Source organism: Beta vulgaris, chromosome 5 (assembly GCF_026745355.1).
Source record: "Beta vulgaris subsp. vulgaris cultivar EL10 chromosome 5, EL10.2, whole genome shotgun sequence".
NCBI classification, from domain to species: Eukaryota; Viridiplantae; Streptophyta; class Magnoliopsida; order Caryophyllales; family Amaranthaceae; genus Beta; species Beta vulgaris.
The window spans coordinates 15202305-15229796 of record NC_079206.1 but is presented as its reverse complement, the minus strand read 5'-3'; the positions used below and the strand labels follow the sequence as shown (position 1 = coordinate 15229796).

Genomic DNA, 27492 nt, shown 5'->3' with positions numbered 1-27492 from the left:
GATGTGAATCTTGTCTTTGGTTCGTTGTCTAGATCGTGTTCGACATTTGTTTCTCCTACCACATCCATCAATCATCAGAATATTGACTCCACCAGCACATTCATCGACCAGCGGCGCCCTACTTAAAAAGCGACTCTTTATCGAATTTGTTTATCTTTGTTTTTTAGGGCTTGTAAGAGCTTATAAAGCTCCTGTAGGTTTTCCTTTATTTTCTGTATGATTGTATTAGTAATAGGTTGTACTTCGTTTTTTAATCAATGTACGTTTTTTCGATGTCAAGAAAAAATCTTCTAAAATTTTGTTTGTAACTTTTCAAATTCATTAATTTAGGTGGAAGAATTGATTGGATTCCTGCTCCAGCACGGCAGCACTGCCTAAGTTCAAACCCATTAGGGAGTGTTTGGTTCATATGATTTTGGTATGAGGTATGGGTTTAGAATGAGCAAAACTCATACTTTGTGTTTGTTTAATAATTTGATAAATTTAAAACCCATACCTCAAACCCATAAGGTATGGGGTTTAAAAACTGAAGGGGAGGTGGGTTTGGCTCATACTAATACCTCTAGGTATTAAATAGAAGAAAAAATTTCATTCCCAAATAAAACCAAACACATGGTATTAGGTATCAAGTTCCAAACCCATACCACCTTAATTTCATTCCTGATTCTAAACTCATATCACTATATGAACCAAATGCCTATATATCAATAATTTGAAGAGGATTTATTAATTTTACTTTGAACTCTAAATAAAAATGTTGTTCCTATCAAAAAAAAAAAAAAAATTAACAAAGTATACGTGACGTGTTAGTTTTAGCTTCACTAGTAAATGGTCAAATCGATTAATCATATAAATAAGTTTGATTTTGTTAGTATTCAACAATGGGTCCATAGCTCAGTGGTAGAGCAATTGACTGCAGATCAATAGGTCACCGGTTCGAACCCGGTTGGGCCCTATGTTTGTTTTTTTTCTTTTGGCATTTTTTATACTCCTTGTTTGTACAAGATGAAATCTAGGTGTAAAACTTGATGTGTTTGCTACCAATTAACAAATTATTCACTAGTAATCGTTAATGACATGCACAATTTTCAGCTAAATCTACACAAATGAAGTACAAATCGATTTATTCTCAGTCAAAACCATGGGAAGACAGGTGATTAAGCAATCCATTGGCAACAGGCTTATCATCATCACAACACTTAACAACAATATCATCCCCAGGCCTAAACTCTTTAAAATGAGCTATCCTCCCAAGCTCTTCTACCTCGTCGATGACATGATCCAATCTAGCAACCGTCTCCACTAGCAACGATGCAAATGCTGCAAATGGGAGTGCCTCAGCAAACTCTAAGCTTGTGATGGCAATCTTGCTCAATGTAGGTCTCAACATTCTTCTGTCTCCTACAATGTCTTTCTCCTTAGGTGTTAAGGCCTCAGTAGCACTAGCAATTTTCTGATCTCGCTTACTCTTCCACTCGAGTAGGGCAGAAGAGTCGGTCTTAAAACTTGATATGGCAACATTTGTTGGGAGCTTTGTTAAGGGAAATAAATTAGGTGGAGTAGGATTCTGGCTATCAAGGGTGGGATTAAGAAAGAGACGAGGTTGAGATTTTAAGGCGGTGTCAAGGTCTTGTAATGCTTCATGGAGGTGGTTTGAGAGGATAGATGGGGAGCAATGACGCCTGTTTTTTATGCTGTTCGAAAGTTCTATAAGAACTTTTGAGACTTCTGCTGCTAGCCGGATGCAGGGGTCCTTGAATAATGCACGAACTGCTTTTGGAGTCTACATGATTCAAGAGGGAGAACAATTATTGAGAAGAATTGGTAAGAACAAATAAGCAAAAAGTAGTATGAATCAATAAAGAAGTGCAATTGCATTACCTGAATTTCAGTCTGCAAACAGCCATGCAGAGCAACAATGGTGTACCCGAAATGGCGAAGAACTGTTCCTACCTTAACATACTGCTTCCATGGGAATCTGAAGCAGTGTCTTGGCAAACGAGGCTCCCAGCTTGCATATAAGGCCTGAAAATTACCATATAAGTTAAATTCATATCAAATTATCAACCATTGTTGTAGCCTGTAGGTAAGTTGAAGCAAGATTTTAGTGCATCTTACCAGGACCTCATCTGCAGATTTTGAATCTAAAATTTCTTTATAAATGGGGCCGTCAGATAAATTGTCTTCTAAATCTTCTGAATTGGAGTCACAAAAGTATTGGTTCACACATGCTGCATTCATTTTGTACAAGACATTGTTATAATTGCTCCATATATGATGAAAATTAAGAACATACAAATAAATTTAAGCCCACAAAAGAAATAAAAGGGTACTCCTGTTTAAAATACAAAATTGTCACATTGTCCTTCATAGTTCATATGAGTGGCCAGTAGGGGTATATGTGAAGTGTGAACATAATAATATTTCTATTTAGGATATACGGTAAATTTTTTTAGGACATCCCAAGTTAGTTTTTATGATAATTACTATTTTCGAATGAAGTATCATGTTGTTCTAATGATGCATATAGAAAGAGGGCTTCAAAGCTCAACTTTCATTAATCATGTGACCGTGAACCCATAAAAATTTTCCCTAGATAGAGATCTCAGGTCACACTCACAATTCTCTAATAGTAACCTGTCAACTTGGATTGTTTTTGGCTCGGATTCTGTCTTGAGTTCGATTAATGAACGAGGATGACTATATTCACATATCACATATAAAAGCACAAGTTATACATCTCAGACCTCTTTGTTCTGTTTACCTTCAATAGACCTAGCAAGGCCATCAAGTTTGGAAACAGTAGAATTATGTAGATCTTCCCCTGACCAATTTGGAAAAATGAAAAGACTCATCAAGAGGCATATCCCACATCCCATGACAATGGTATAGAGTCGTTGTTGCGCTATATGCAGGACATCATCGACACGATAACTAGACACCGTGATCAAGTTGAAGGTTAGCAAGAATATCACCACTCCGTAATCATAATTCTTCTTTATGTATGGGAAGAATCTTATATATGTAGCTGATGCTCCTGCCAACATCAAATCACAATTCACAAGGGGAATACTATTCAGTAAACTTGTAAAAAAGATGAAAGTGTTCATAAGATTGGAGATATGAATAACCTACGTGGCTACGTACCAATCAAAAATACGGCAAATCCGATGAAAATGGCGCGAAAGACATGATTAGATCTATTGGCAACAAACTCAATAAAAAATGCCAGTGATCCTGCCAAGACTGTCCCAAGTCCTCTGTTCAATCCCTTACATAATGTTGCCCCTACATCAAACCATTTCACAAGTAAAAATAAACTTCCTGAACACCAACATACGCATATTGACATAAATCTAAATACTGACCTATTGTTTAATATCACACTATCAAGAACTCAAAATAATTTACTATTAATCAAGCAACAAACTAACCTGCAGTAAACTCGAGCACAACTACAACAGTCATGACTGCCCAAATAGCATTTTGTCCAACGCCATTGAACAAAGGCTCCAAGAGATACAACAACGAAACCAATGTCAATGACAACCCCACTTTAAATGCATGGATGAGCCGCCTAGGGTCCTCCCTACCCACTTTCCAAAATGTGCTCCATATTAAACCTCCAAGCTTCATCATCCTCTCTTTATAGACTCCCATCTTACCCTTCCCGGAGCTCCACTCGTTCGCCTGCCTCGAAACTGGATCCCTTGCTTTAGCTTCCATGTTTGTAAGCTCCATACACAACTTCTCAATGGACCTAGTTTGCTCCCTAGAGGACTTCAATACAAACAAAATGATGATTAAAGTGGCTTATAATGCTATGCTTAGATGTTACTTTTGAATATTAACATGAAGATCTTAATCACTGTTAATGGATCATTTTAAGTTGTAGTGTCTTTATATAGGTTATTTGTGGGTGGCAGATTTTATTGGGTGGCTAGTGGACTTGAGAGTTTTGGGAAGTTTCTGGAGTTTTAATGAGTGTCACAAAGTGTTGATACTAAGAGGGAAGGTATGGTGTTACTTTATGTGAACAAGAGAGTGATCTAATACTTCTTTTCTATGATATTCACAATTTCACATGCCTTTCATTAAGAGTATGGCTTTGATAATAAGGGTGGTTGTTTTCAGTAGGTACGTAGTTTTAGCCTTTAGGGAAGTCAAACAAGAAAAGAAGCCAAATTTTTTTCAACTCCTAGAGTCCTACTAAACTAAGGCTCCGTTTGGTAAGGCGTAAAATATTTTCAGTGTAAAATAATTTTCATAGAAAACAATTTACAATGGAAAACACAATTCCAAAATTAGTTTTTCGTTGTTTGGTTACATGTAAGAAAAATGATGAAATGAAAGGAAAATGAAAGGGAAAGTAAGGAGGTAGTGAGAGGAGTTAACAAGAGAGATAAAGGAAAATGGTTTTCCCTTCATTTTGAAAGGAAAATGGTTTTCCATCATTGGGAGAGTAATTTTACCCCAAAGGAAAATGGTTTTACACTCTTTTGCCAACCAAACAATGTAAAACTAAAAATAGAGGAAAATAGTTTTCCGGAAAAACATTTTACGCCCTACCAAACGGAGCCTAAAAGATACCCATTTTCTATTCTAAATACTAACCTGTTTTTGAAAATTTGTACATTTTTTTTTCTAGGTCGATCTAACTTGTTTTAAAAAATTTGCACATTTTCTTTTCTAGGTCGATCTAAATATCTTCTTTGTTTCATTGGTAATTCGGATATGGTTCCTACTTCGGTCTCCACAACTCGCCCGAGTACTTAACATGCACACCCACACCCAAAATACTTGGTTTCTTGTGGGATTCAAGACACATAACAATTCTCCATCTTGACTTAAAATCAATAAAACGGATTTCTTTAAGCTGTCTCTCGTAGTGAAGAAATATGCTACATTGAGTATTGTCCGAAGTTGCTTAAGCATGAATCTACAAAGAGTAATCATACAACTTTGAACAAAATAGGGAAACTATACTGGAAAAATGTAAATTAGTTGCTACGCTCACACACCATGGTGAGAATTACAATACCCTATGAAGAATCATAATTTAACAAGCAACATTATTAGATCAATAATAAGTAGTAGTTTAACCACTAGGCTTTCACTAAGGTCTTATGATTGAGCCCGGAATGGGAAAAAATATACTTTTAACTACTACTCTATTCCATAATATAGTGCATATTTCATTTTTGGTGGATCAAACTTTAAAATCTTTGACCAAATTTTCTCATTAATATAAAAAAAAAACTCATTTGAGATCTTCGTTCTCAGATTTGTCACAATGTGTACTTTCATAATATCAACTTTATTTTTATATTTTTTATCAATACAAAATTGAAGATATTGAAGGTCAAAGTTATATCTTAGAGACCTTGTAAAAAAGAAACAAGCACTATATTCTGGGACGGGGGAGTATAATTTATAAGTGTTTTATGTTATTAGTGCACGTTTTAATTTGTACTCCCTCTATTTCTTTTTTTTTCTTCCTATTATGACTTTCACATTCATCAATGCACGTCTTTGACCTTAAATTTCTTTCATTGTGTATTAGTAAAAATTATAACGATTAAATAATAATAAAGTGCTCCTTAAGACGAATCAAACAAGACCCCACATGACTATTTTTTTATCATATGTTGAAATAATTTAGAAGAATTTCTTTAATTATGAATAGTGTCAAGATTCTAGATAGAAAGAACAAAAGAGAACGGAGGGAGTAGTACATTACATAAACAGAGTGTGACCTGTAAGTTACCAAATTTAGGCTATGTTTAGTTCACCTGAAATTTTCTAATCTGAACTTATCTTATCTTATCTGAACTTAGTTTTTCTGATTTGATCTGATCTGAACTTATTTTTTCTGATATGATTTACAAGATCTTATCTTTTATAAAATATGTTATTACTATTATATTATTACTTTGTAATTCATTATTATGCAATACATTATAAGATCTTATTTATAGTATTACTATATTATCATATTATTTCTATCAAACTTTTAATAATAATAATTATTATTATTATTATCATTATAATAATAACAACAATAATAATTATAATCATATTAATAATAATTATTACTAAAAATAATTCTATAACCCAAGTCGTTAATTTATAAGAGCACTTCTAAAAAATTTCACACTTTTCCTTAAAAAAAATGTTTCACACTTAAGAAGTCGGCAAACTTAACTCATTTTTTTTCATATAAAATAAAATAAGATATACAAACAACTATGAAACTTTACCTAAGTACTACTATTAATTTCTTTTTTAATACTAATGGATAGGGTGCAACTTCAAATAGCTAGAGAGATTTGGAATTCGGTAGAAAGAGGTATACCGGATCTAAATTTATAACTCGCACTTAGCTTATTTTGAAATGTAATCCGAACTTAGTAGTTTCGTTGTCATATATTTGACCTACCATATTTTATATTTCTTATTTTGGTCAATCTTTTAACAAGTGGTTTTTAATATTCTATTATTTAAAAACAATAAAATGACTTAAAATAATGATAACAATAACATTTATAATGATAACAATGAGATTAATAATAATTATCAATATTAATAATTAATAAGTACAACAACAACAATAATAATCCTTTTGAACAAATGTACTTGGAAATAATAGTATTAATAGTAATAATGAGTTTTTAATATAAGCATGATCTAATCTAATCTGGTGTGATGTGATCTGATCTGAACTTATTTTTTCTAATCTGATCTGAACTTATTTTTTCTGATCAGATCTGATCTGATCTGAATAGATCTGAAATAAGCAAAAATAAGTTGAACTGAACATAGCTGTAATCTCCCAACAAAGCAAGCCTGATTATTCTTATATACTTCTTCCGTCCCATAATATAGTGCTCACATTTCTTCTTGGATGTCCCAAAATGTTATGTTTGTTTTCTTTTTTATTAATTTGTTTGGACTAAATTATCCTCAATTCCTACACAAACTTTCCAAAATACCCCTATTTTTCTTTCAAAATATGTGTCCCTATTTATTGTTTTTCACCATTCCAACAAACATTCATTGCTTTTTGATTTTTTTAAAAGGAAAAATAAAATAAAGAGCTAATTCCAAGACAAAAGTACCAAGATAGATACTTTATTAAATATAATTTTTTAAAAATCCTACTATTTTTTCTAATTTCTTCCATTCTCATAAAACATAAAAAGTGAGCACTATATTATGAGACGAAGGAAATACATTAATATGACAACTACAGTAGCGCAAGCTTTTTAACCAAGGATGTCTTGGCCTAGTGGTTAAGATTGAGGTGCTGTGAACGATAGGTCACAGGTTCGAATCCCCCCCTCCCCTTCTTTGTACTTTGTACCACCTTCGTGGCTCATATGGATCAAAAAAAAAAAAAAAAAAAAACAGTAGCGCAAGCTTCACGAGTAACAGATATTGACCTCTGACCTCAACCTACATCAAAACTGGCTATATATGAAAGAAAAAAGTCAAACCTCTTTTTTCTTTTGTTCTCTTTCTTCATCTTTTTCTCTCACCCTATTCATTAACCATTTTCTTTCTTGTACACGAGGCCCTGTTTATTGATGCTTAACATTAACACATTGCTAGTTGCTACCAATACCATGCGTGCTGTCTGGTTTTTTTGTTCAACAACAGGGGTTACTTGCATGCTTGCTTTACTATACAACAGATGGACTTCATAGTTTGACCAAAAAGTATAAAATTTACATTTTAATTCTCGATAAATTGATATATTTTCACGTATATAGGTACCTTCTAGGCTTCTAGATAAAATATACTTTTTTTTAAAAAAAAAGAAATTTTATTGCATCTACGATAAGTATTAAAGAAAAACAAGATATAATCAGACAAAGATCAAATCAAATTCGTTTTCGAAGAAATTGTAATGAACCACTAAATCGAACAATACAAAGCAACCCCTTGTATTTGCTGAATCATGTAGCTATTTATAGAGAAGACTATCATTCTGACATAGTCTGGGTAGTGGCGGATCCAGAAATTGAGCCACGTGGGTTCGGAGTAAACATAAATTTCAAATTACATTTTACTATCTACAGTTGCAGTTTTTAATAAAAAGGAAAACCTTCAACAACTGTATCTAACAAAGCTTTCATTCTTGGTTACATTGTAACAAAAAATTATAAATATTATACTAACAAGAGATTATCAATATCTTACAGAACAAATATAGAGTTATAAAACTAACTATCGCTTGAGTATCAATTATTAAGACAATTTTCATTAAATCAAACTATCAATTAAGTGTTGAAAGTAATTATATATCTTAGATATGAACCAATGAAAAAAAAAATTAGCAACTAGCACACTTTTCATTACATATCATATAAATATATGAGCAGTGAATCAAATAATTAAAATAGTATTTCACTCAGTGCATGATTAATTGGAGAACGGGAAGAGAACGGAACATAACCTAGATTCATTACCTTTTGACGTATTAATACTTGGTGGGAGGGTCAGATTTATAGATAAAGGAGACTTAATTAATAAAAGGAGGATTAAAAAATGGAAATAGAAGACCAAAAAAAATGAAATATAAGCTCTAGACCTTTAGTAACAAAAGATAAGAAAAAAAGCAATGCAAAAAGAACAAAAGAAAACACACACAAAAAAAACAACTCCTCTAAGGAGTAGAATTCGCGGCCTTGTCTCAAAGAGACATTCTATCACGCAGACTTTACCGCTAAGCTAATTACTGTAGGGTGAGAAATAACGTGTATTTATTACATATCCTTTCCTTATTTCCTTTATTTTTCAGTTTTCCAACTCCCATGAAAGGAGAGTAAGAAACCAAAAATGGGGTCGAGAACTCTCAAAAAGAGAGAAAATATAAAGATTATTAATAACAAAAACAATTAAAACTAGAAGAAAAAAGAAGAATTAGGGGCTTTACCACCGTCGAATGAATGATGACAGCCCCATACTAGAAGAAAAGGATTATGGTTTTTTGAGGAGAACGAGGAGAGAGGGGAAAGAAGGAGGTTAGGGTTTTTTACTTCCACTACTGGAAAAATGAAGAAGCGTTGCGCTGAAAAAGGCATGTAGGGCTGCGCTTTTTGACAGCAGCCCTTTCAGTAGCAGCCCTTCACTTTTTAAGTAGGGCTGCGCTAGAAAAGCGCAGCCCTTAAGCTAAAAGGGCTGCGCTAGTTAGGAAAAAGCGCAGCCCTTCTAGCTCAGAAGGGCTGCGCTTTTTCCTAACTAGCGCAGCCCTTCCTACGAAAAAAAAAATAAAAAAAATTTTTTTTTTTGACATTTTTACTGATAATCTCACATTTTCTGAAATTAAACAGAAGAGAAGAGAAACGAAAGGAAAATGAAAATACTAAACCCAAAAAAAAAAAAAAGAATGAAACGAAAATGAAAAAACGAACAAAAACTAATACAAGAAATTATAGATCTGAAAATACAAGAACATTAATCAAAACAAAGATGAAAATACAAGAACATTAATCAAAACAAAGAGAAGTATACAAGAACATTAATCATAATATATAAACAAAGAGAAGTATACAAGAACATTAATCAAAACAAAGAGAAGTATACAAGAACATTAATCAAAATATATAAACAAAGAGAAGTATACAAGAACATTAAGATTCTGAAAATACAAGAACTACCTCCAAACATTAACCTAATAATGTTTAAATACATGAAACAAAACCCTAATACATAATTTAAGGGAAAAAAAATTTCGGAAAAACTTAAAATGCCTATTTGGAGGCTTAAACGAACTCGGATGGCTTAAAAAGCCTAAATGTCACAGCATAGCGGTGAGTTTGACTCGTTGGCCTGTTCCGCTTCCGAAAAGGTATCACAATAGGCAATCGGACTCCGTCGACATGTTTAGTGCAAATCATTTCAAGGTTTTTGTCGCAAATGTTTATGGGAGCTTTTGAGAGAGAAGAGAGGATGAGAGAGAAGGAGGAAAGGAATAATGAGGGACGTGAGAGAGGAGAGAGAATGAGGGATAATATATTTGACGAATCCCGCTTAATATTTGAAGCCCGCGAACTTTTTTATTTCAAATTTTTTCAAAAAGGGTTGCGCTTTTTTTAAAAAGCGCTGCCCTACATAGCAGAAGGGTTGCGCTTTTTAAAAAAGCGCAGCCCTTCTTACCTACGGAAGGGATGCGCTTTTAGGAAAAAGCGCAGCCCTTTTGCTATGTAGGGTTGCGCTTTTTTAAAAAAAGCGCAGCCCTTCACTAGTAGGGCTGCGCTTTTACAAAAAGCGCAGCCCTTCTTGCGCAGCCCTTTCTGTTTTTTCCCCTAGTGTTCTTCAAAAGTCTCATCTAGTAATATGAACATATTAAAATAATTTTGTACACTTAATTCAACCCCCTTTCTTAAGGGGAGAGAAGGAGGCTAGGGTTTTATACTTGTTTACATGTCACTATATATGACAATATATAACACTAGAATCTTGCATAAATATTGAGGATATTGGAGATTCTTGCCAATGGAAAGAGAGAGAAGTTCCAGGCAAGTGGATCCTTTATGCAAGTTTTGTGTTTAATTTAAATTAATACTTCTTTAGTTTTTAATAAGTATGACATATTGACTTTTGTACTATGTATTAGGGATAGCAATGGGTCGAACTTGAACCGGATTATACATAATTCGACTCCGACCCTACAAGAAGTCGGATTTTAAATCCGAGTCCGACTCCGAAAATCCAAATCTGACCGACTTAAAATTCGAACATCCGACTCTGAATCTGATCCGACTTAAAATCCTAACATTCGACTCCGAATCCGATCCGACTTTTTTTAACCAAGAATTTGTAACTAATACTTCATTCGTTTCACAATAAGTGAAACATAGAGAAAGTGGTCGGGGAGTTACCAAGGAATTTAGAGAGAGAAAGTTGGGATCAGAATAGAGTAGAGTGAAGAAGTATTGAAGTTGTGGTCCCTTCTTACTTTTAGGTGGTACTTGAATTTTTTGCACGCGATGCGTGTTTGAATTTTTTTTTCAAAACAAAAACTCGATTTTCTTCGGCATAAGAGTCAAAATTTGAATATTAGACATACGAAACATAATTGTTTTTAGTTGCAAAATTTGATTGGTTTAGTTTCTGTCACTTAAGTCTCACACCATTATTTTATTTTATTTTTTACTTTTCAAAGTTAAATTCTATGAACAAAATATAAAATTTATTGAATTTATTTATGTTTCTAATATTATAATTTTTTTAGTTGATTTTTGAATTCATTACAATACTTCATAAATTGTAAAGAATGTGGACACTTTGATTTCAAGTCAATTTTTTCATAGGTTGTTGTTTGTAAGTAAATTTTAAAGTTTTTATAAAGTTTTCTCATTTTAGTGATTTGCATAACGTAAATTATGCAATTTTATGATTTTAGTTGACTTGTGAGTGATTGTTATAATTATATTTTTGGTATTTTTGTTCAGACCCCTTTGATTTGTAAGTGAATTTGTAATTTAGAATGGGAAGGGGGTAGCATAGTCTCTTCATTCGGGGACACCATAGCTTCCCCCTTCCCTTATATAATAGAGATATGTTGTACTTTAATTCTTGAATGATATTTTACATAAACCTTTTTATCTTGATAATTAATCGCTATTATATAATAGAAAAAGATAGGTCCAAATATATGTAAAAGTTTCATTATATAGAGGAAACACTATAAGAAAAGTGAATAATTTTTTTCCTTGTCTAACTTCTAAATTATGATTTCACTACAAATACACCTCTATTTTTTATCATGACCCACCATTAATTGTGAATGGTTCTTGAGAATAGTGATTTGTAAGTAAATTTTTGTAAATGTTTTTGTATGTATTGACGTTCTAGGTTATTAGTTTTAGTTTTATGTTAAATTTTAAGTTTTAATAAAGTTTCCTGATTATTTGAAAGATTTACGTGATTTTTATAACGTAATTTTCTCAACTGTATGAGTGATTTGTAAAGTTTCTTCTTTTAAGTGATTTGTGAGTGAGTGTTGTAAATTAATTTTCGGTAGTTTTCTTTGAGTGTCGATTTTGATTTTAACATTCCTTTTGTAATTTAGAAAGGGAATGGAGCAAAATAGGCATTACAAAAGAGGACACCATTGCTCTCCCTTTCTCTTATATAATAGAGATATTTGTAATAAGAGTGAATATTTTTACCATTTGGAGCTTGGTTTCACTTATTGTGCTTATTCCAAATAAAGAAAGTGTTTCACTTATTGTGAAACAGAGGAAGTATATAATATAAACTTTAGCATGATATTTACAAGATTTCAACTTATTATAATATTCACATTAAATAGTTAGAAATATTTATATTCAAAATTATGTATTGATAATATGAAAATCAAAATATTACGACTATTAATAGAGATGTAATATAAAGCATTGATAAATTACAACGTATATTACAAAGAATATGAGATTTAAAAATTTGCTACATATATACAATATCTTGCTGCCTTTTTCACTTCTTAACCCGTGCATTCTCAACCTCTCCTTTCGAAGAATCATTGCAACGACGCCAACGACCCTCTATTTTTCCACCTGTCATCGCAGTAAATCAACCACGTGGCTATCCACCATCAAGGGAATGAATGGCATTATTTTTTATTTCATATTTTATTTTGCTACTTTTCATAATTTTTGTCTATTACGAAATTGAAAATTTTACGTTACGACGTGATAAATAAAAAAAATGAAAACTTTGAGTTTGAAAACAATATGTTAAAAATAATTGTGGTAAGAGAATATGATATCAATATTATGTTGGAAGTTACGTAATAAGATTGTTAAAGATGTACTCCCTCCGTTTTTTTTTTAATTGGTACATTTTCCTTAAATGGTTGATTTTTTAAAATTTCTACATTTTTCTTATTTGGCCCACCATAAATTGATACTTTTATATTTGTTTTTCTCTTTTTCGACCCAAAAATACTACTTTTTCACTTTTTCTCATTATTTAACATTAAATGGATCAAAAAACACACTCCAAAAAGCTTGAAAGTGACATTGCATAAATGGTTGTGCATACAACAATGTAGCAATAAAAAAAGAAGAGAGTATATACTTGTTAAGTCTTTTTAGTTAACTACAATTATTACAAGACTTTATCATATTTTATTTCAAACATTAAAGAACAAAGTCATAGTGTATTGATGGTTAAGTTCTTACTTTTCATTTCAAAGGTCACATGTTCGATACCTTACACTTAAACATTTTTTAAAAAGTTAGGAGTATACATGAACATAAAGCATTTGCATTAGAAATTTGAGGAGAGTGTCACGTGGCACATAGACGTTCTTTCGCACGCCTTTTAATATATTTGTATAGATGCTGCAAAGCGTCAACTAGACCTGGGCGTCGGCCGGATCAGGCCTGTTCGCGGGCTTTGGGAGAGTGGTGGGTCGGGCCTGAAATTTCCAGATTTTCCCCGCGAGCCGGGCTCGTGCCTCCTGCAGGCCTGACCCGTGTTTTATGTTTTTTTTTTGGATTTTTTTTTACAGTTTCAGGCTAAAAAAACAAAGGAAATGAATGTTCGGTCCATGGGCCATCTAGGCGGGGTTGTGCCGGTGTGGGCCTAAAATAAAATTTCTTGACCATGATAGGCCCGCGGCCCACGTAGTGGCAACGGGCTGAGTCGCACCTCGAGTTGGCTCGTGCCGGGCCAGCCCGCTTGCGGACCCAACCCATGCCCACCTCTAGCGGCAACAGATCTTCAAGTATTATTGATTGAAATCCTCCCTCCGTTCTTTTTTAGTTTATTCGGTTCTTTTGCATATAGTTTTAGGGGAAATAATTAGTTTTTAGACCCGGGCTATATTCTGGGTACTTAAAAAAATTTCATCTATTGATAATTTAATTTTAAAATAATTACATTATATATCACTTGGTGTAGTGGTAAATGTATCTTAATTCTTATTAGTATGTCATTTGGTCTATTCAAGACATCATTATATTTTTTTTTTCAAAAAATATGATGACCAGTCTGTTGTTGGATCATTGCACACGCGACAAAATTCTAGTGCAAGAGGAAAGGCTCCCCATGACACATAAAAGCACAACTAGTAGGTCATTTGGTCTATTCAAGACATCATTATATTTTTTTTATGACCAGTCTGTTGTTGGATCATTGCACACGCGACAAAATTCTAGTGGAAGAGGAAAGGCTCCCCATGACACATAAAAGCACAACTGAATTAAATTATATCTGCAAAGGAATTTGTGCTATGATTAATAATTTCACTGACCTTTTTATGGGTGTTGCTATCTGACCTTTGAACTCCATCTCCTAATTCGTATTCTCGAACAACAACAATAAGATTTGATTAGCATCAAGAATAATTTATAACGCAACTCCATTAATTACGAAGTAGATGACTCTAACGATTATGGTGAATTTCGAAAGAAGAGATGGAGCAAGGGATGACTGCAAAAAAAGAAATCAAATAAGAAAGATAAAGCTTATGGCTGGAAGTAAGAATTAACTGCCGCATTACTAATTACAACACATATCGATAATTTTGTGGAAACATAAATCACTAAAAGATGTTAGAACATATAGTAAATCTTCGGAGATCCTTACTTGATGGCAGATTGAGGGTGTCACGTGGCACATAGACGTTGTCAAGAAATCTCAAATATGGAGAGCAGAGGACGAGGAATAAGAGTGATTAACAAAAAGATGGACGTGAGAAAAGAAGCAAAAAGAACGAGAGCGACCACATGTTTCCACATATCTATATATATATAAATATATTAAAAGGCGTGCATAAACAAGAAACTGAGCCACCTGGCGCTCTGCCCCTCTCCCTAGAGAGTCTTAGTTCATGTAATCCATGTACAATAAAAAAAAAATTAGAAATTGCGTAATATAACGTTTGATTCTCGAGACCTCAAGTACATATACTAAAGTTTTAACCACTTGACTAAATTGTATTTAGGCTCCGTTTGGTAGGGCGTAAAATATTTTCAGTGTAAAATGATTTTGATGGAAAACAATTTACAATGGAAAGCACAATTCCAAAATTAGTTTTCCGTTGTTTGGTTACATGTAAGAAAAATGAGGAAATGAAAGGAAAATGAAAGGGAAATTAAGGAGGTAATGAGAGGAGTATACAAGGGTGATAAGGAAAATAGTTTTCCCTTCATTTTGAAAGGAAAATGGTTTTCCATCATTGAGAGAGTAATTTTACCCCAAAGGAAAATGGTTTTACACTCTTTTGCCAACCAAACAATGTAAAACTAAAAATAGAGGAAAATAGTTTTCCTAAAAAACATTTTACGCCTTACCAAACGGAGCCTTAGTGTTATTATCATGAAGTATCATATTAATAAATGAAATTTTTTCTTAGCCGGAACATAACCCATACCTAATAACTAGTTATTTTTCATTAATCGTGATAATCTCTAATACGACACATTACCATTGAACTAACACACGGGGCATGAACAATGATATAACCAAGAGAAACACCAAAAATGAAGTCGACCCATCTGATTCAATCAATTCTATATGTCATTATGCAATTGTTTTGAGAACAAGAAACAGGACCCCTTTAACCGACTTATCAGCTCTAATGTCATGGCTAAAGCCTGGAAACAATTGCAAAACAAGCTCAAACCTCCGCAGCACCTGTTTTCTGGGTTTCTATTTTCTAACTACTAGAGCTTACATGATTCAGCAAGATCATTGAATAAAAGGTTTCAAACATCTCCACGAGTACGTTGATAAACTACTAACTTTACATGAGAAAGTAAATCAGGGAGCAATAGCAATCACCATGCATGTGACTAAATCAGTCAAAAAAAATCACAACCATAATTTCACCCACCAATAAGTAATAAAAACTTGCCCATCAGAGTGTTAGCACAAGTTTTCCCTTTTCATATCTATGTAGACAACAGGGCTCTACAATAATATATACCATGTAAAGTTTACTGATTCATGTCGAATCACCTTCCCAGTGACTTATTTCACTTCGTTTTTAATTTAAATGCTTCCATACTTTGAAAACAGAAGCATATAGCACGGTTCCCCCTCCCCTTATTATTTACATACAGCTGGGATGTTAAAAGTTTTAAGCTGGGCTGTAAGAAATTACAACCACAAACTGTGCTCTGTATCTACGAGCTCGCGCCAAAAACACGAATTCTTTGTTCAATGGGACACCGGCAACAAGGACAAGTCGCTTTCCCTTTCTTACCATATTTCTCGCCACAGTTGGCACACATCACTTGATGTGCACAAGGCAGGAACACAACAGAGACTTCCTCTTTCATACACACCAAGCACTCTCTCTCTGATCCTTCCTTCTCCGGTTCATCCAATTCCCGTAGAAGCTTTGCAATAGTTTCCCCTTGATCTTTTGCTGCTTCAGGATTTTCTGTAGCAAAAGCATCTGATGAATCATGAGGCTCAATAAGTAGTTGTGCATTTGCTTTGAGGCGAGAGAGTTCCTGCTCCAGCCTTTGGAGATCATCCTTGTGACGCTGGAAGTCCATATCTATCCTTAGGCGCAAGGCTTCAAGCTTACGCTTGTTGTTACTCTCCGTTGCTTCCTTGGAACGTCTTTCTTCCTCCACCTGAGTCATTGCAACTTCCTTGTACTTGACTTCCCTCTTCCACTTCGCCTGCCACGATATACTTGAAACATAAGTCCATAGTAACTTTACGCAAACTTCGGCCAGAGATGAACAATTGAGCTACATAACAAGCATGGACGGGGTATGTACCTCATCCACTCAAGGGAATACGGAGAAGAAAGGCCCAAATATATCAACTAACTAACTAAACAAGGACATATCGACACATGATAACATAAAGTACATGTAAACAGACTGATGTACTCACAGTGCCTTCATGAAAATCATTTGATTCATAATTAAATCCAATGGTAAAGTTGGCACCTTGAACTTGAAGAGCAAAACCGCTTATATATTACTAGTATATCGAAAGCTATGTTACTTGTGACTCTGGTACTTGTATCATAAATTAGTATGTTCCTAAGTGTCTAAATTGGTTATTTTATTAAAGATTTATATGATTTTGGCCCAAAATGAAGTGTCAAAGTCAAGGATCCGAGACGGATGTTTGAGGTAAAATGAAGAGTCCGAGGAGCATAGCATTCAAAACCAAGTGCAGGAAACTAGACATTGATCTCCAGAATGATTTAATCATTTTAATCCAAATATGCCAGGAGAGCCACAGCTGGTTATTTAGAAAATAAAGAACAATGCACAAGAAAGAAATATGAAGAGTATTCGAAATATGTAGGGCTAAAAGTTACTAGTTTGTACTGAATCAGCCACCTTACCTCTATTCTCTTTCTGGTTGAGGTATTCGGAGACATTGTTTCCTAATGTGCATTTGAATTTTAGTACACAGCTGTAGTTACAAGCTAGCTTCCTAGCAATATCAACAAAATACACAGAAAATAGAACGGACCCATCCTCTCATTTCCGGAACATGTAGGATTTAAGTTTTTCCCAAATAAATTGGCCAATACACTATCTTCAACTCACTTCTTAACAAGTCACATACATACTTCAAGATTTCCAACTTCTAGATGACTGGGATCAAAACACAGGAAGGTTATAAGAGCCTCAAATGCATACCCAATCAATTAATTATGACAATAGTAATAGTAGAAAAAGACTCTATATGAACTTCTCAATTCCCTATATAACTGCAGAAACTTAAATGCTCGCACAACTTGGCTTCCTGAACAAAGTTTTATTCCAGACAATATTTCAATGAATCTTCAATATCTGCATTCTACATAAGAAAGTTTTCAAGAGAAGCAAATGATGTTGTATAGTATAATGATAACTAACCTATACTCAAAGACACAAAATTAACATTTCTCAAAAATGCTGAATAATAGTCTCATATTTTGGTAACATCCTATTTGAGAGTCACCCCAAGTACCTATAAGTTTCAACTATTACCATCACTTCCCCATTGTTCTAATATACCTAGCAAAGCAGTCCTCCATTAACTTAATGCTACCACTTTTGAAGAAAGATAATATATAGTAGCAAAATTCACCCTGGATAAATAGGTATAAGAAGTAGTTCTTTGTTTCACAATAAGCTCAATTTAGAACACTTCTTCAGCTACCCAACCACTGATCATTTCATAAGATCGACGTAAACGTTTCACAGCTGTCCCTAATATGCACTTACCTTCCATTTATAACAAATAAATGAAGTTGTTGCAAATTTAGGGGTGTTCATAACCAGGTACCCGAAATATACTTGCCATATACTCCTTCCACCTCATAATAAGTGATATTTTACAATATTACACATAAATTAAGGATATTTATCCATGACATCCAATATCTGCTAAATTGAGCAACATGTGCCTATATTACACACTACTTTCGGCATGCAAAGGGCCTCATGCTTACTTAGTTTAAAGTCAAACAATACCCTGCAGGGTGTCACCCAATATGAACGGCTATGAAGTTCCCTCTAAGCTATGGTCACTTGAATCTTAGCCCTAAAGCTATATATATGTTCTTAATTTCTTCATGATTTCGTGGATAAAGGAAGAAAATCTGGTTCATGTCACCCTCCCCACCATTGGACCTGAATCCAAATCATACCTATAGTAGATTAGGTCTACACACAAGACAGAATCTCGGAGGCCTGAGATACTAGCTCAAAGGCCTTGGATACCTATGATTTCAAATCATAGCTCAAAGACCTAGGATACTAGCTTATTTTATTTTCTGATGAACAAATTTCTTGTCACAATCTCGAACATCGCCAACTCCACGCAGCCCTTTCCAAACTAAACAGGGAGGAATCTTTAAAGAAAAAAATTAACATACCTAAAAGGACACTATGCACAATGGTCAACTATTCACATATGGAATGGCCTAAGAAAGTTATACAGGCCAAGACGTAGGAAATAAAGTTATACATTTGACATCATAAAGCTAACACTAGCAAGGTTCCCCATCCATCTAAAAAAAACAGAGGTAGTATGACTGTGCTCACTGGATTCCAAATCAGCTAAAGAAAGGAAACAGACGAGAATATTTCAACGACGATAGGCCATGAAGTTACACAAAGTCTCCTGCTGTTGGAACAATATGAATCAGTGACATGGAATGAGACAGCTTATTGCATGAAAGGGCACCATGACTGCATCCACGTCAAATAGAGAATTCTAAATTACCTTGAGAAGTTATCAAGAGAGTCTAAGTAGGCATGGCATGGCACCATGACTGCACCCACGTATTCTAAATTACCTTGAGAAGTTATCAAGAGAGTCTAAGAAGGCATGGCATGACAGCAATATCATTTGCACTGATAGAGAGTATTCGGCGCAGAAGTACACAGAGAAATGATTGTGCTCATAAAAACAGATCACAGGAATATATGCAATGATTACATGTAGACACACCTCAGCTTCCTTCTGAGTTGTAAGAATCTGCTTCAACTGCTGTTGCAGGTCAGCAATCTTCCGTTTTTCAGCAGCAATTTCCTCCTGTAACTTTGTTTTCTGCTTCTCCCAAGCAAGAAGTCTCTTCAAGCACTTCTTCTCCCTCTTTGCGACCTCCAAACAAGTTGTGACTGACTCAGATGCACTCAACTTAGAAGCCTCCATCTCTGCTCTGATCTCAGCATTCTCAACCTCAAGCTGTCTAACAGCTGCATTTGCACGGTCCACCTGACCGCTAGCCTTTCTTAGAGCATTCTCCATTTCCGATAACCTCTTCATGGTTGTATCTTCCAGGGTCTGCTTACCCTTTTTTAACCTCTGAGTCTCATCTCTCTCGGTTCTTAATATCTTGAGTTCTGTCAGATCACTGCTAAGTTTTCTGGCAGCTTGCATTGCCTTCTGATGAGCCCATTCCTTTCGCTCGTTTACCTGCTTCTCTAAATCCTTCACTTGATGCAACAAAGTCAAGATTATCTCATCTTTCTGATCCTCTGTAACACACTCTAAGTTCTCATCAAGATTCAAATCTCGAAATTTATTCAACAAAGAGTTTACAATATCTTGGTTATTATCACTAGACTCAACAGACGGGTCACTTGGCACATCAACATCCGGGACAGTTCCTTTTGAAGAGTCTCCACTTACTGCAGAATTGGTGCAAGGTTGAGATTGTAATTGTAGCTGTTGTTTAGAGCGGAACCCAGCAGCAAAAGCTGCAACATTCCTCTTCAACAAGGACTTCATAGAAGGGCTGAGATTGAACCTTTTGGCACAATCAATCTCTCTCTGAATGCTAGCTTCTGAATACGAGAAAACCCCACCAATTCCATTAACAGGATGCTCCGAATTGGGTCCATTTCCAAAACCCCAACCCCCATGGAACTTGCACAATCCAGGGGAGACGCTAATTCCAGAACTAGAGGCGTTGTCACTAACACTTTCCACATTGCTCACAGCACTTCCACAAACACTACCAGGGGAGGGAAGCATAGGAATTTCAATAGTACTCGCCCGACCCACATGAAGATCACTCATAAGGAGGCACCACATTGCATCCCCTCGACTTAAATGGGGGCGAACTTGCTGCAACAAACAAACCATACCCGCAAGCGAATACTCCTCCAACTGCCTCAAATCCGTAAATACAAGCTCAGACTCCTCATGATCGCCATCATCCCCACAACACCCACTGTTCAAATATGCCAATGAATTATGCAAGATATTAGTTAAAACATCCATACCACCATAGCAATGCCCATTCCTCAACACAGCTTTCAAAGCAACGTCCTCATCATACCCCAACGCAACGAGCTTTGAAACCGCCTCATTATACAAAAACTCCAATTGCTTCAACAAAATTTCCTCTAATTGTTCCTCAGTACAGTAACCCCATCCACAGTCATCAAAACCAGGGTTCTGGGCACTGCTAGAATCTGGGTTATTAGGGTTTGAAGCACTATTTTGCACAGAATCATTAAAACCCATGTTATAAGTCCAAGGTTTAAACCCAGATTCAAGCATAGATTTAGCCAATGCTGAAGTTCTTTCATTAATAACACTTTGATGATGAAGATTATCAACATCTGTGTTTGTGGGTTTCATTGATCGTGATCTTCTACTTGTTCTAATGTGTTTTTCCCTCACAGTACAACCCATTTTTTTTATTTTTCAACAACGTATAATAAATTTAAAAGAAGAATAAACCCCACTATAAGACTGAGTAAGAAACGCTAAAAAAAATACTCTGCTGTATAATAAAGATTCGATCAAAAAGAAAAAAAATTCAATTTCTTTTGAATTCTATTCTAATTTGATGCAACGTTGAATGGAATTAAAGAGGTAAAATCAATAAATGAAAGGGTGAGAATTGATTTTAGGGTAAATTCAATTGAATGAGAAATGAACTCACATATGAGAGGATTGACGATCCAACGTAAGCTTTATTGTGGTCCGTTGTATGAAGCTGCGCATGAACAAAACCCGCAGAAGTGTGAGAGAGTACACGAATATATTGGGGTTGGTGACAGAGACTGCTGGTATTAAATTTATAATTAGTGTAAAAAGAGAATAATTAAATCAAAATGGATACTAGGTTGATTGAAAGAAAATTTGAAATTACACATCTAATAAACAAAAATCAACAGTGTTTTTAGGGGGTATAAGAAAAGTACTTTCGAAGGTGAATGAAGGGGCAAAGGTGTATTGGAAGGAATTTGGTTACCAAATGCATATGATTGATATGAAGATGAAAGTTAGTATTGATTAGTAAAGCAAGATTAATAGAAATAGCTATTCATGTACAAATTTGTGTATAAGATAGTGATTAGAATGAGTTGCTTTCATGAAATAATGAAAATTCAAAATGTTCATAAAAAATTGCAAATTTAAGCATCGTAAGATGCTATTATGTGAGTATTAGAATTCTTCATATGTCGTAGTATTATCGCATTCATATAAGTACAATTTGTATTGTATTTTTATACTTGTAGAAAATTCATCTTGATCCTCGTAGACTTTGCCTCCAAAAAGATGGGATTTTATTAAAGAAAGAAAAATATCCATTGTGAATATGTATTGATCTTATTAATATGCTTATTCTTACAAATCAAAAGTTAATTAGTGAAGTTAATTGAGTAATTAATAATTAGCGTGTGGACAAATACAATTGCAACCTCCAGGTGAATGTGCAGGAGAGTAAACTATATGGGGTTCTGCAGTAGGAGGTTGAGTTGAAGAACTTTGTCCTTCTGGCGCTTGTGGAAACCCGATTGAAGGTGGTAGTGGTGTGTGACCTTGCTCAGCCGATGGCGATGGAACCATAGGTTCAATGATTGATGGAGTTGGTACAGGGGATTTTGATGTGATGGGTGTTGGCGAGTCCCCTTCTTTAGGTGGTGGATTTGTGAATGTTGGAGGTTGCTCAACTGGCGACCATGAAATAGGCGCTTTTGGGTCTACCGGTGTTGGTGGATTCCCTTGTTCAGTTGGTGGGGTTGTGAATATTGGGGGTCGTTCAACTGGCGACCATGGTAAAGGTGCTTTTGATTCGAGGGGTGTTGGTGCATGCCCTTGTTTAGGCGATGGAGGTGTAGATGGTTGTTCAATTGGCGATGATGGTGAAGGTGATGTTGGTTTTAGGGTTGTTGGCGGGCTCCCTTCTTCCGGTGATGGGATCGTAGGAGGTTGTTCGATTGGCGACCATGGTGAATGGGATTTTGGGGGGTTCTCTTTGATAGGCGATGTTGGAGGTTGTTCGACTGGCGACAAAGACGCCGGTGGAGGAGATCTTATAATTTGTTGGGGTGGTGGAGAGGTCAAATCGTGTGGAGGAGGTGAAATTGGTGTTGGTTTTGTCTTAGCATGATCACAATATTTCTTGAAGTAGGGAAGCAAATGTACTCGTCTAAATAAAATGTGAAACACACATTTTTTGTCCAATTCCTTCACAACCTCACAACACAATGGACTTACTATGATTTTACCTTTCTTGAGTGATCGCAATGCATCATACTCACAAACTTGTAACCCTATGATAGCATCCTCACATTCAGGTTCATACGGTTCAGGACACCACCATTTTCTCTTATCTAAACGTGACAAATTTCCAATAGATTTGTCAAAAGATGGTGATAATTTTTGTTTTTCAGTGAGAGGTAGAGAATGTGACTGAGTTGATTGTATCACTATTACCAAGAATAAAAGTATGAGAAAATTTAAACTAAAGCCTCTCATACACCTATATTTTGAATCCATTCTAACTCAAAGGAGAAAACTATTTTTACTTTTGGTGATTACACATCCTATCAATATGCGAATATATAGTGCTAAAGTGAACAATAATTTCATATATCAAATTAAAGTTATAAGAGGTTACATTTATATAGGTTTTATTACAATTATTTATTCAACTTAAAAGTGTGGAAGTTTTGGGGTTTAAATAACATTAGTTAAATATGTCAAAGTTAATTGTTGTTGATACATTTAGTAAATAGGGACGTTACTATGTTATAACTCATAAAGTCTATATTTCAATACATGTTTTTCTTTTGGTGTTACAAAACTACTAGTATTAAGTACAATAAGGTAGACGATATTTAGTATATATCTCATCAAGATTTTACCAACGAAGTTAGATGAGCGACCGGGTATATGTTATTTACATTAACTAGGCATATGACTATATGAGCAAAGAAGTTGTGGAGAAGGGCGAAAATGGCGACGGTGGGAGGGCGAGTGGGATCAACAAGAGAAGGAACGGCGAAAGCATCGGTAGCAGATCAAATATCGCAGTCAATTCAATCCACCTCTAATCTTCTGCAACTTATGCAGCAATCTTCTCCCTCTCAGGCATCTTTCTCTCTCTTCTCATGATTCGTGATTTATGGAAATTCCTAACATTTTTGCGAACTTGATAAATTCGACATATTGTTTACTTGTACTTGTTGAAGATAGTTATTTTCATTTCCCAATTTTCTTATTGTCGATTTTCTAGGGTTCTTGAAACTGCATATTTGAATGTGATTTTGGTCCTTAATTTTGAGCTTCGGTTTAGGATTGATTGAGTTATACATTGTTCTTGATTTTGCTCATTGATTGATTTTCTGAATTTCTTTTAGAAATTAGGGAACTCCAGTAATTATCATATTAATAGAATATGTAAATATGAAGTATTTTTTAACATTTGGCCAAAAGAAGATACTAAAAATTGGACTTCTTAGTACTTTTTTCGAATGCTGAGTGACAAATAGCGCGTAAGTGTGAATATTTTTGTTAGATGAACAACTTGATGGGTAACTGAAAATGATGTGGATGATAGAATAATGAATGTATAGAAACTACCTCGTCATCTTGGCGTGTAAATCCGAGCTTAGGCCCAAAATAGAATTTTTAATCAAGTTGAGTAAGTCGAGTATTGGTTTCTCTAATAGTGTTTTGATCTGTAATAATAGTTGTATCCCTGATCTTGTATCCCACGAAATGGCTTTTGGCAATGAGTAGTGGGTTAGTTTAGTTTTTTTTTCTTGTGTACTTATTGCAAAAAAAAAAAGGGAACACTGTGAAAGGTGAATTATCTTCACTTGAAATTTGTTGAACTTATCTGAATAAAACTTGTCGGAACTTTTTATAACTTATTGGAACTTATATTTGATGTTATTGGAACTTATCAAAACTTGTTAGATTCTGTTGGAATTTATTTGAATTTGTACTTATTTGTCTAATAAAATTTTTAAGGTGAAGAAAACACATCCTAATTAATAACAAGTAAATAATTACCAATTATACGAGATAAGTTCCTTTTTTTATTTTTTTGGTTCAAGCTAGATATGAACCTACCTATTTTTGTGGATAACGGGAATAGTCAGTTGGCCAAGTTTGATGTTCTCTTGCTTTGTTCAGTTGATTTTGACAGACAAGCTTGGTTGATACCTAACTTATTGTGCATACTGAACCCTAATTTGATCAAGTGCCTAGATTGTCTTGTTCATTTGGCAAGGAAAATTGCTGATTAAGGGGGGGCCAAATGGGAAACTATATGTACCCACATACTATATAAAGAAATGCTTGGTGTATCACAACTCATAAAAAATGGAATTGACGAAGACACTTTAGTTACATTGAAGCAATGGTATTATGAATAAAGAGTAAGTTAAAATAAGGATAATAAGAAATCAAGCTGAATTCTTAATGGGAGAACTGACAGGATCAATGAAAATTTTGAGTAAAAGCCTTTTAGTAGGTGAATACCAATAAGCAGAAAAAATTACTAGTTGAGTGGTGAAGTAGCTGATGCATCAAATTATTTCATAACCTAGGTTGAGAAAGCAAAAGAAACGAATTTTAGTTTCAAGGTGGAGAAAGCTTTTACATAGCTTTTTTTGGGTTCCGTGATAGCGAAGAACTAGTAAAAGGTGTGTGCCTAATTAAGTTGTGTGTTGTTTTTATGATACCGATAGCAAGGTATCTGGTGATGCAGGGCAAACAAATGAACTGACTTGTCTTCCAAATGGGGTTGAGACCTGTTTCTCTGAAATGTCTGAGCTCCTTGAATGAACAACGACATCTATAGCAACTAAGCTGGTTGATCATGTTGATTTTGTTCATGTATAGGGTCACCTGGCTAAGCTTCCCAAGAACCTTTTGGCAAAAAGATACCATCAGAATACAGGGCAAGTATGTTAAAATCTCTTGTGGAACACGTTAGTGCAGTTTGCCTCAGTTCAAGTTTTTTTCTGAATTGCTCTAGCAATGATGCAGGTGTTGCAGCAGCTGCCACTAGTGATTTCATCACTTGATGCATATATGGAAAATGGATTACACAGGTTTGTGTATTTTGATAGTATTTCTTTTTTTTCCAGGGAGTTAGACCAGATTTTTATTGAATCAGTAAATTATCTGCCAGTTAAATCATTTGGTCATTCCCCTTTCCATATCCTCATCTTGTTTGTTTAAATGTGCAGCATTCCTCATTTAAAAACTGTAACGCAGCTGCTTGCAAACATGGAAAACTCCCAGCTCAAGTCTTCCACGCAACCTAGTCTCTCCGAACGGGTAAGTAACTATCTTCCCCACTTCCCTTGCCACCCGTGAATAAATTGATTTCTATGTTTAATGTTTATGCAATGCGAATCATTTCAGCTGTTGAAGCTATTTAAACTTTATATTGCTGGATTTGATTTAGATGGCCATACATGTCCTTTGTAGATTTTTCTATCACACTGTAAACTTCTAGAGTATTGATGACATTTCTTGCATTGCAGTCTCAAGAGGGGGAAGCAAAGCAATCGTCAGGGGAGTCTTGAACTTCCAATCTGGAGAGGAGTTGTCCTTTGGAGGGATATTTGCCCATATGGGTAAACCTTTAACAAGCTAAGGTTTCGATTGCTCCAAGGTGTGGGACCTGCTTTTTTTAACATTTAGGTCCTAGATACTAAAATATATTCTTTGAATTTTTTCCTGCGTTCCATCTTGATGTACATGGCCCTCTCTTTCCTTCTTTTCCTTTCTTTCCCCCTCTATCTGTGAGGGTGGACAGGTAGAGTTGAATAGCATGAGAGTTGATGCTGCTGTCTGCTGTGGCTTGCATAAGTACTCTGTAGAAAAGCATATATTGTTTTTGTGTCATTCCTGGAGTATGTAAAATTATGTTGATGCTACTGCTTGAATGATTGGCGCGCGCGCACACACACGCGCACACACACACACTATATATATATATATATATATATATATATATATATATATATACTTAGTGAGAGTTCTCTATGTCCCAAGAGCTGCAGTTTTGTCTAGTGTGTACACTGAACCACGAGAATTCTTTGATAAGAACAAGTGAATTACCAGATAGACTACTATAGCTGAGAACATGCATTATGATTCTTATCATTTTAGGAGATTGTGTATGTTTCATTACTTCCAGTTGTGGACTGTGTAGTTAGCTTTAAACATGGATTAAACAGGAACATCTCGTACTTCAATTGCATGTGCACCTACTTGCAAAATGATTATTTATCACCAGTAAGAAGCCCAGATTACAGGTGTATATGAGAAAGCGGTAACTTGACGCCTAACTTAGGTGTTGTTTGGTTGACATTGTTTAGTATAGGAAGTTGGACTTCCTAGGAATTTGAATTTCTTGGTATTGTTTGGTTGACAAATTAATGGGAAGTAGAATTTCTTAGGAAGTTTCACTTCCCACAAAATGAAGGAAATTACTTACCTTGGGGGGACCTAGGTAAGTGAAAATTCCTATGGAACTTTTACTTTCCATGAATTACCAAATAACATTTAGCACTTCCTAATTTGGTAGAATGTAGGGAATGCAAATTCCTTCGAAATTTATTTTTCCATGTAATTATATTTCCTAGGAATTGGTAAATGTTGTTTGGTAATTCATGGGAAGTGAAAGTTTCATGAGAATTTTTACGGTCCCCTAGGTAAGTAATTTCTCCATTTTGTGGAAAGTGGAACTTCCTAGAAAATTCAACTTCCCATGAATTTGTCAACCAAACAACACTA

At 34.8% G+C, this 27492-nt stretch overlaps 4 protein-coding genes and 1 non-coding gene across 6 annotated transcripts; 3 read left to right on the top strand and 2 right to left on the bottom strand.

Annotated features, from left to right (window-relative positions):
• Window positions 1-883: 883 nt before the first annotated feature.
• TRNAC-GCA (transfer RNA cysteine (anticodon GCA)) lies at window positions 884-955 on the top strand. Its single transcript has one exon. It is a non-coding gene; the product is annotated as a tRNA-Cys (tRNA).
• An 89-nt stretch (window positions 956-1044) lies between these two features.
• Window positions 1045-4038, bottom strand: LOC104892961 (aluminum-activated malate transporter 12). 2 transcript variants are annotated; one of them, XM_010678986.4, is made up of 6 exons: window positions 3435-4035; window positions 3148-3288; window positions 2765-3037; window positions 2119-2231; window positions 1882-2025; window positions 1045-1783 (listed from the first exon to the last, which is right to left on the bottom strand). In XM_010678986.4, the coding sequence occupies exons 1-6, from the start codon at window positions 3739-3741 to the stop codon at window positions 1130-1132; spliced, it is 1632 nt and encodes a 543-aa protein (XP_010677288.2). In that variant the 5' UTR covers window positions 3742-4035; the 3' UTR covers window positions 1045-1129. The 2 variants fall into 2 exon arrangements, with proteins under 2 accessions (XP_010677288.2, XP_048500788.1); XM_048644831.2 differs by lacking the exon at window positions 2765-3037 and having other exon boundaries at window positions 3435-4038.
• Window positions 4039-15885: 11847 nt separating this feature from the next.
• Window positions 15886-21637, bottom strand: LOC104892962 (MND1-interacting protein 1). The gene is made up of 2 exons (XM_010678987.4): window positions 19438-21637; window positions 15886-16652 (listed from the first exon to the last, which is right to left on the bottom strand). The coding sequence occupies exons 1-2, from the start codon at window positions 21130-21132 to the stop codon at window positions 16146-16148; spliced, it is 2202 nt and encodes a 733-aa protein (XP_010677289.3). The 5' UTR covers window positions 21133-21637; the 3' UTR covers window positions 15886-16145.
• A 666-nt stretch (window positions 21638-22303) lies between these two features.
• LOC104892991 (uncharacterized) lies at window positions 22304-22840 on the top strand. Its single transcript, XM_010679019.2, has one exon. The coding sequence runs from the start codon at window positions 22304-22306 to the stop codon at window positions 22838-22840; it is 537 nt and encodes a 178-aa protein (XP_010677321.2).
• A 762-nt stretch (window positions 22841-23602) lies between these two features.
• LOC104892963 (tobamovirus multiplication protein 2B) lies at window positions 23603-26630 on the top strand. Its single transcript, XM_010678989.4, has 5 exons — window positions 23603-23823; window positions 25585-25647; window positions 25732-25796; window positions 25935-26025; window positions 26235-26630. Exons 1-5 carry the CDS (start codon window positions 23689-23691, stop codon window positions 26274-26276), a joined length of 396 nt encoding a protein of 131 aa, XP_010677291.3. The 5' UTR covers window positions 23603-23688; the 3' UTR covers window positions 26277-26630.
• Window positions 26631-27492: the final 862 nt, after the last annotated feature.

Bases quoted from the DNA above. Each gene is read 5' to 3' on its own strand.
- LOC104892961 (XM_010678986.4), bottom strand. From the start codon at position 3,741: ATGGAGCTTACAAACATGGAAGCTAAAGCAAGGGATCCAGTTTCGAGG. The intron at 2,232-2,764 runs GTAAACAGAACA...AAATGAATGCAG, and splicing joins CCTTGCTAGGTCTATTGAAG to CATGTGTGAACCAATACTTT. The intron at 2,026-2,118 runs GTAAGATGCACT...GGTAATTTTCAG, and splicing joins AATCTGCAGATGAGGTCCTG to GCCTTATATGCAAGCTGGGA.
- LOC104892962 (XM_010678987.4), bottom strand. From the start codon at position 21,132: ATGGGTTGTACTGTGAGGGAAAAACACATTAGAACAAGTAGAAGATCA. The intron at 16,653-19,437 runs GTGTGTCTACAT...ATATCGTGGCAG, and splicing joins CAACTCAGAAGGAAGCTGAG to GCGAAGTGGAAGAGGGAAGT.
- LOC104892991 (XM_010679019.2), top strand. From the start codon at position 22,304: ATGATTGATGGAGTTGGTACAGGGGATTTTGATGTGATGGGTGTTGGC.
- LOC104892963 (XM_010678989.4), top strand. From the start codon at position 23,689: ATGGCGACGGTGGGAGGGCGAGTGGGATCAACAAGAGAAGGAACGGCG. The intron at 25,648-25,731 runs GTATGTTAAAAT...GCAATGATGCAG, and splicing joins ACCATCAGAATACAGGGCAA to GTGTTGCAGCAGCTGCCACT. The intron at 25,797-25,934 runs GTTTGTGTATTT...TTAAATGTGCAG, and splicing joins ATGGAAAATGGATTACACAG to CATTCCTCATTTAAAAACTG.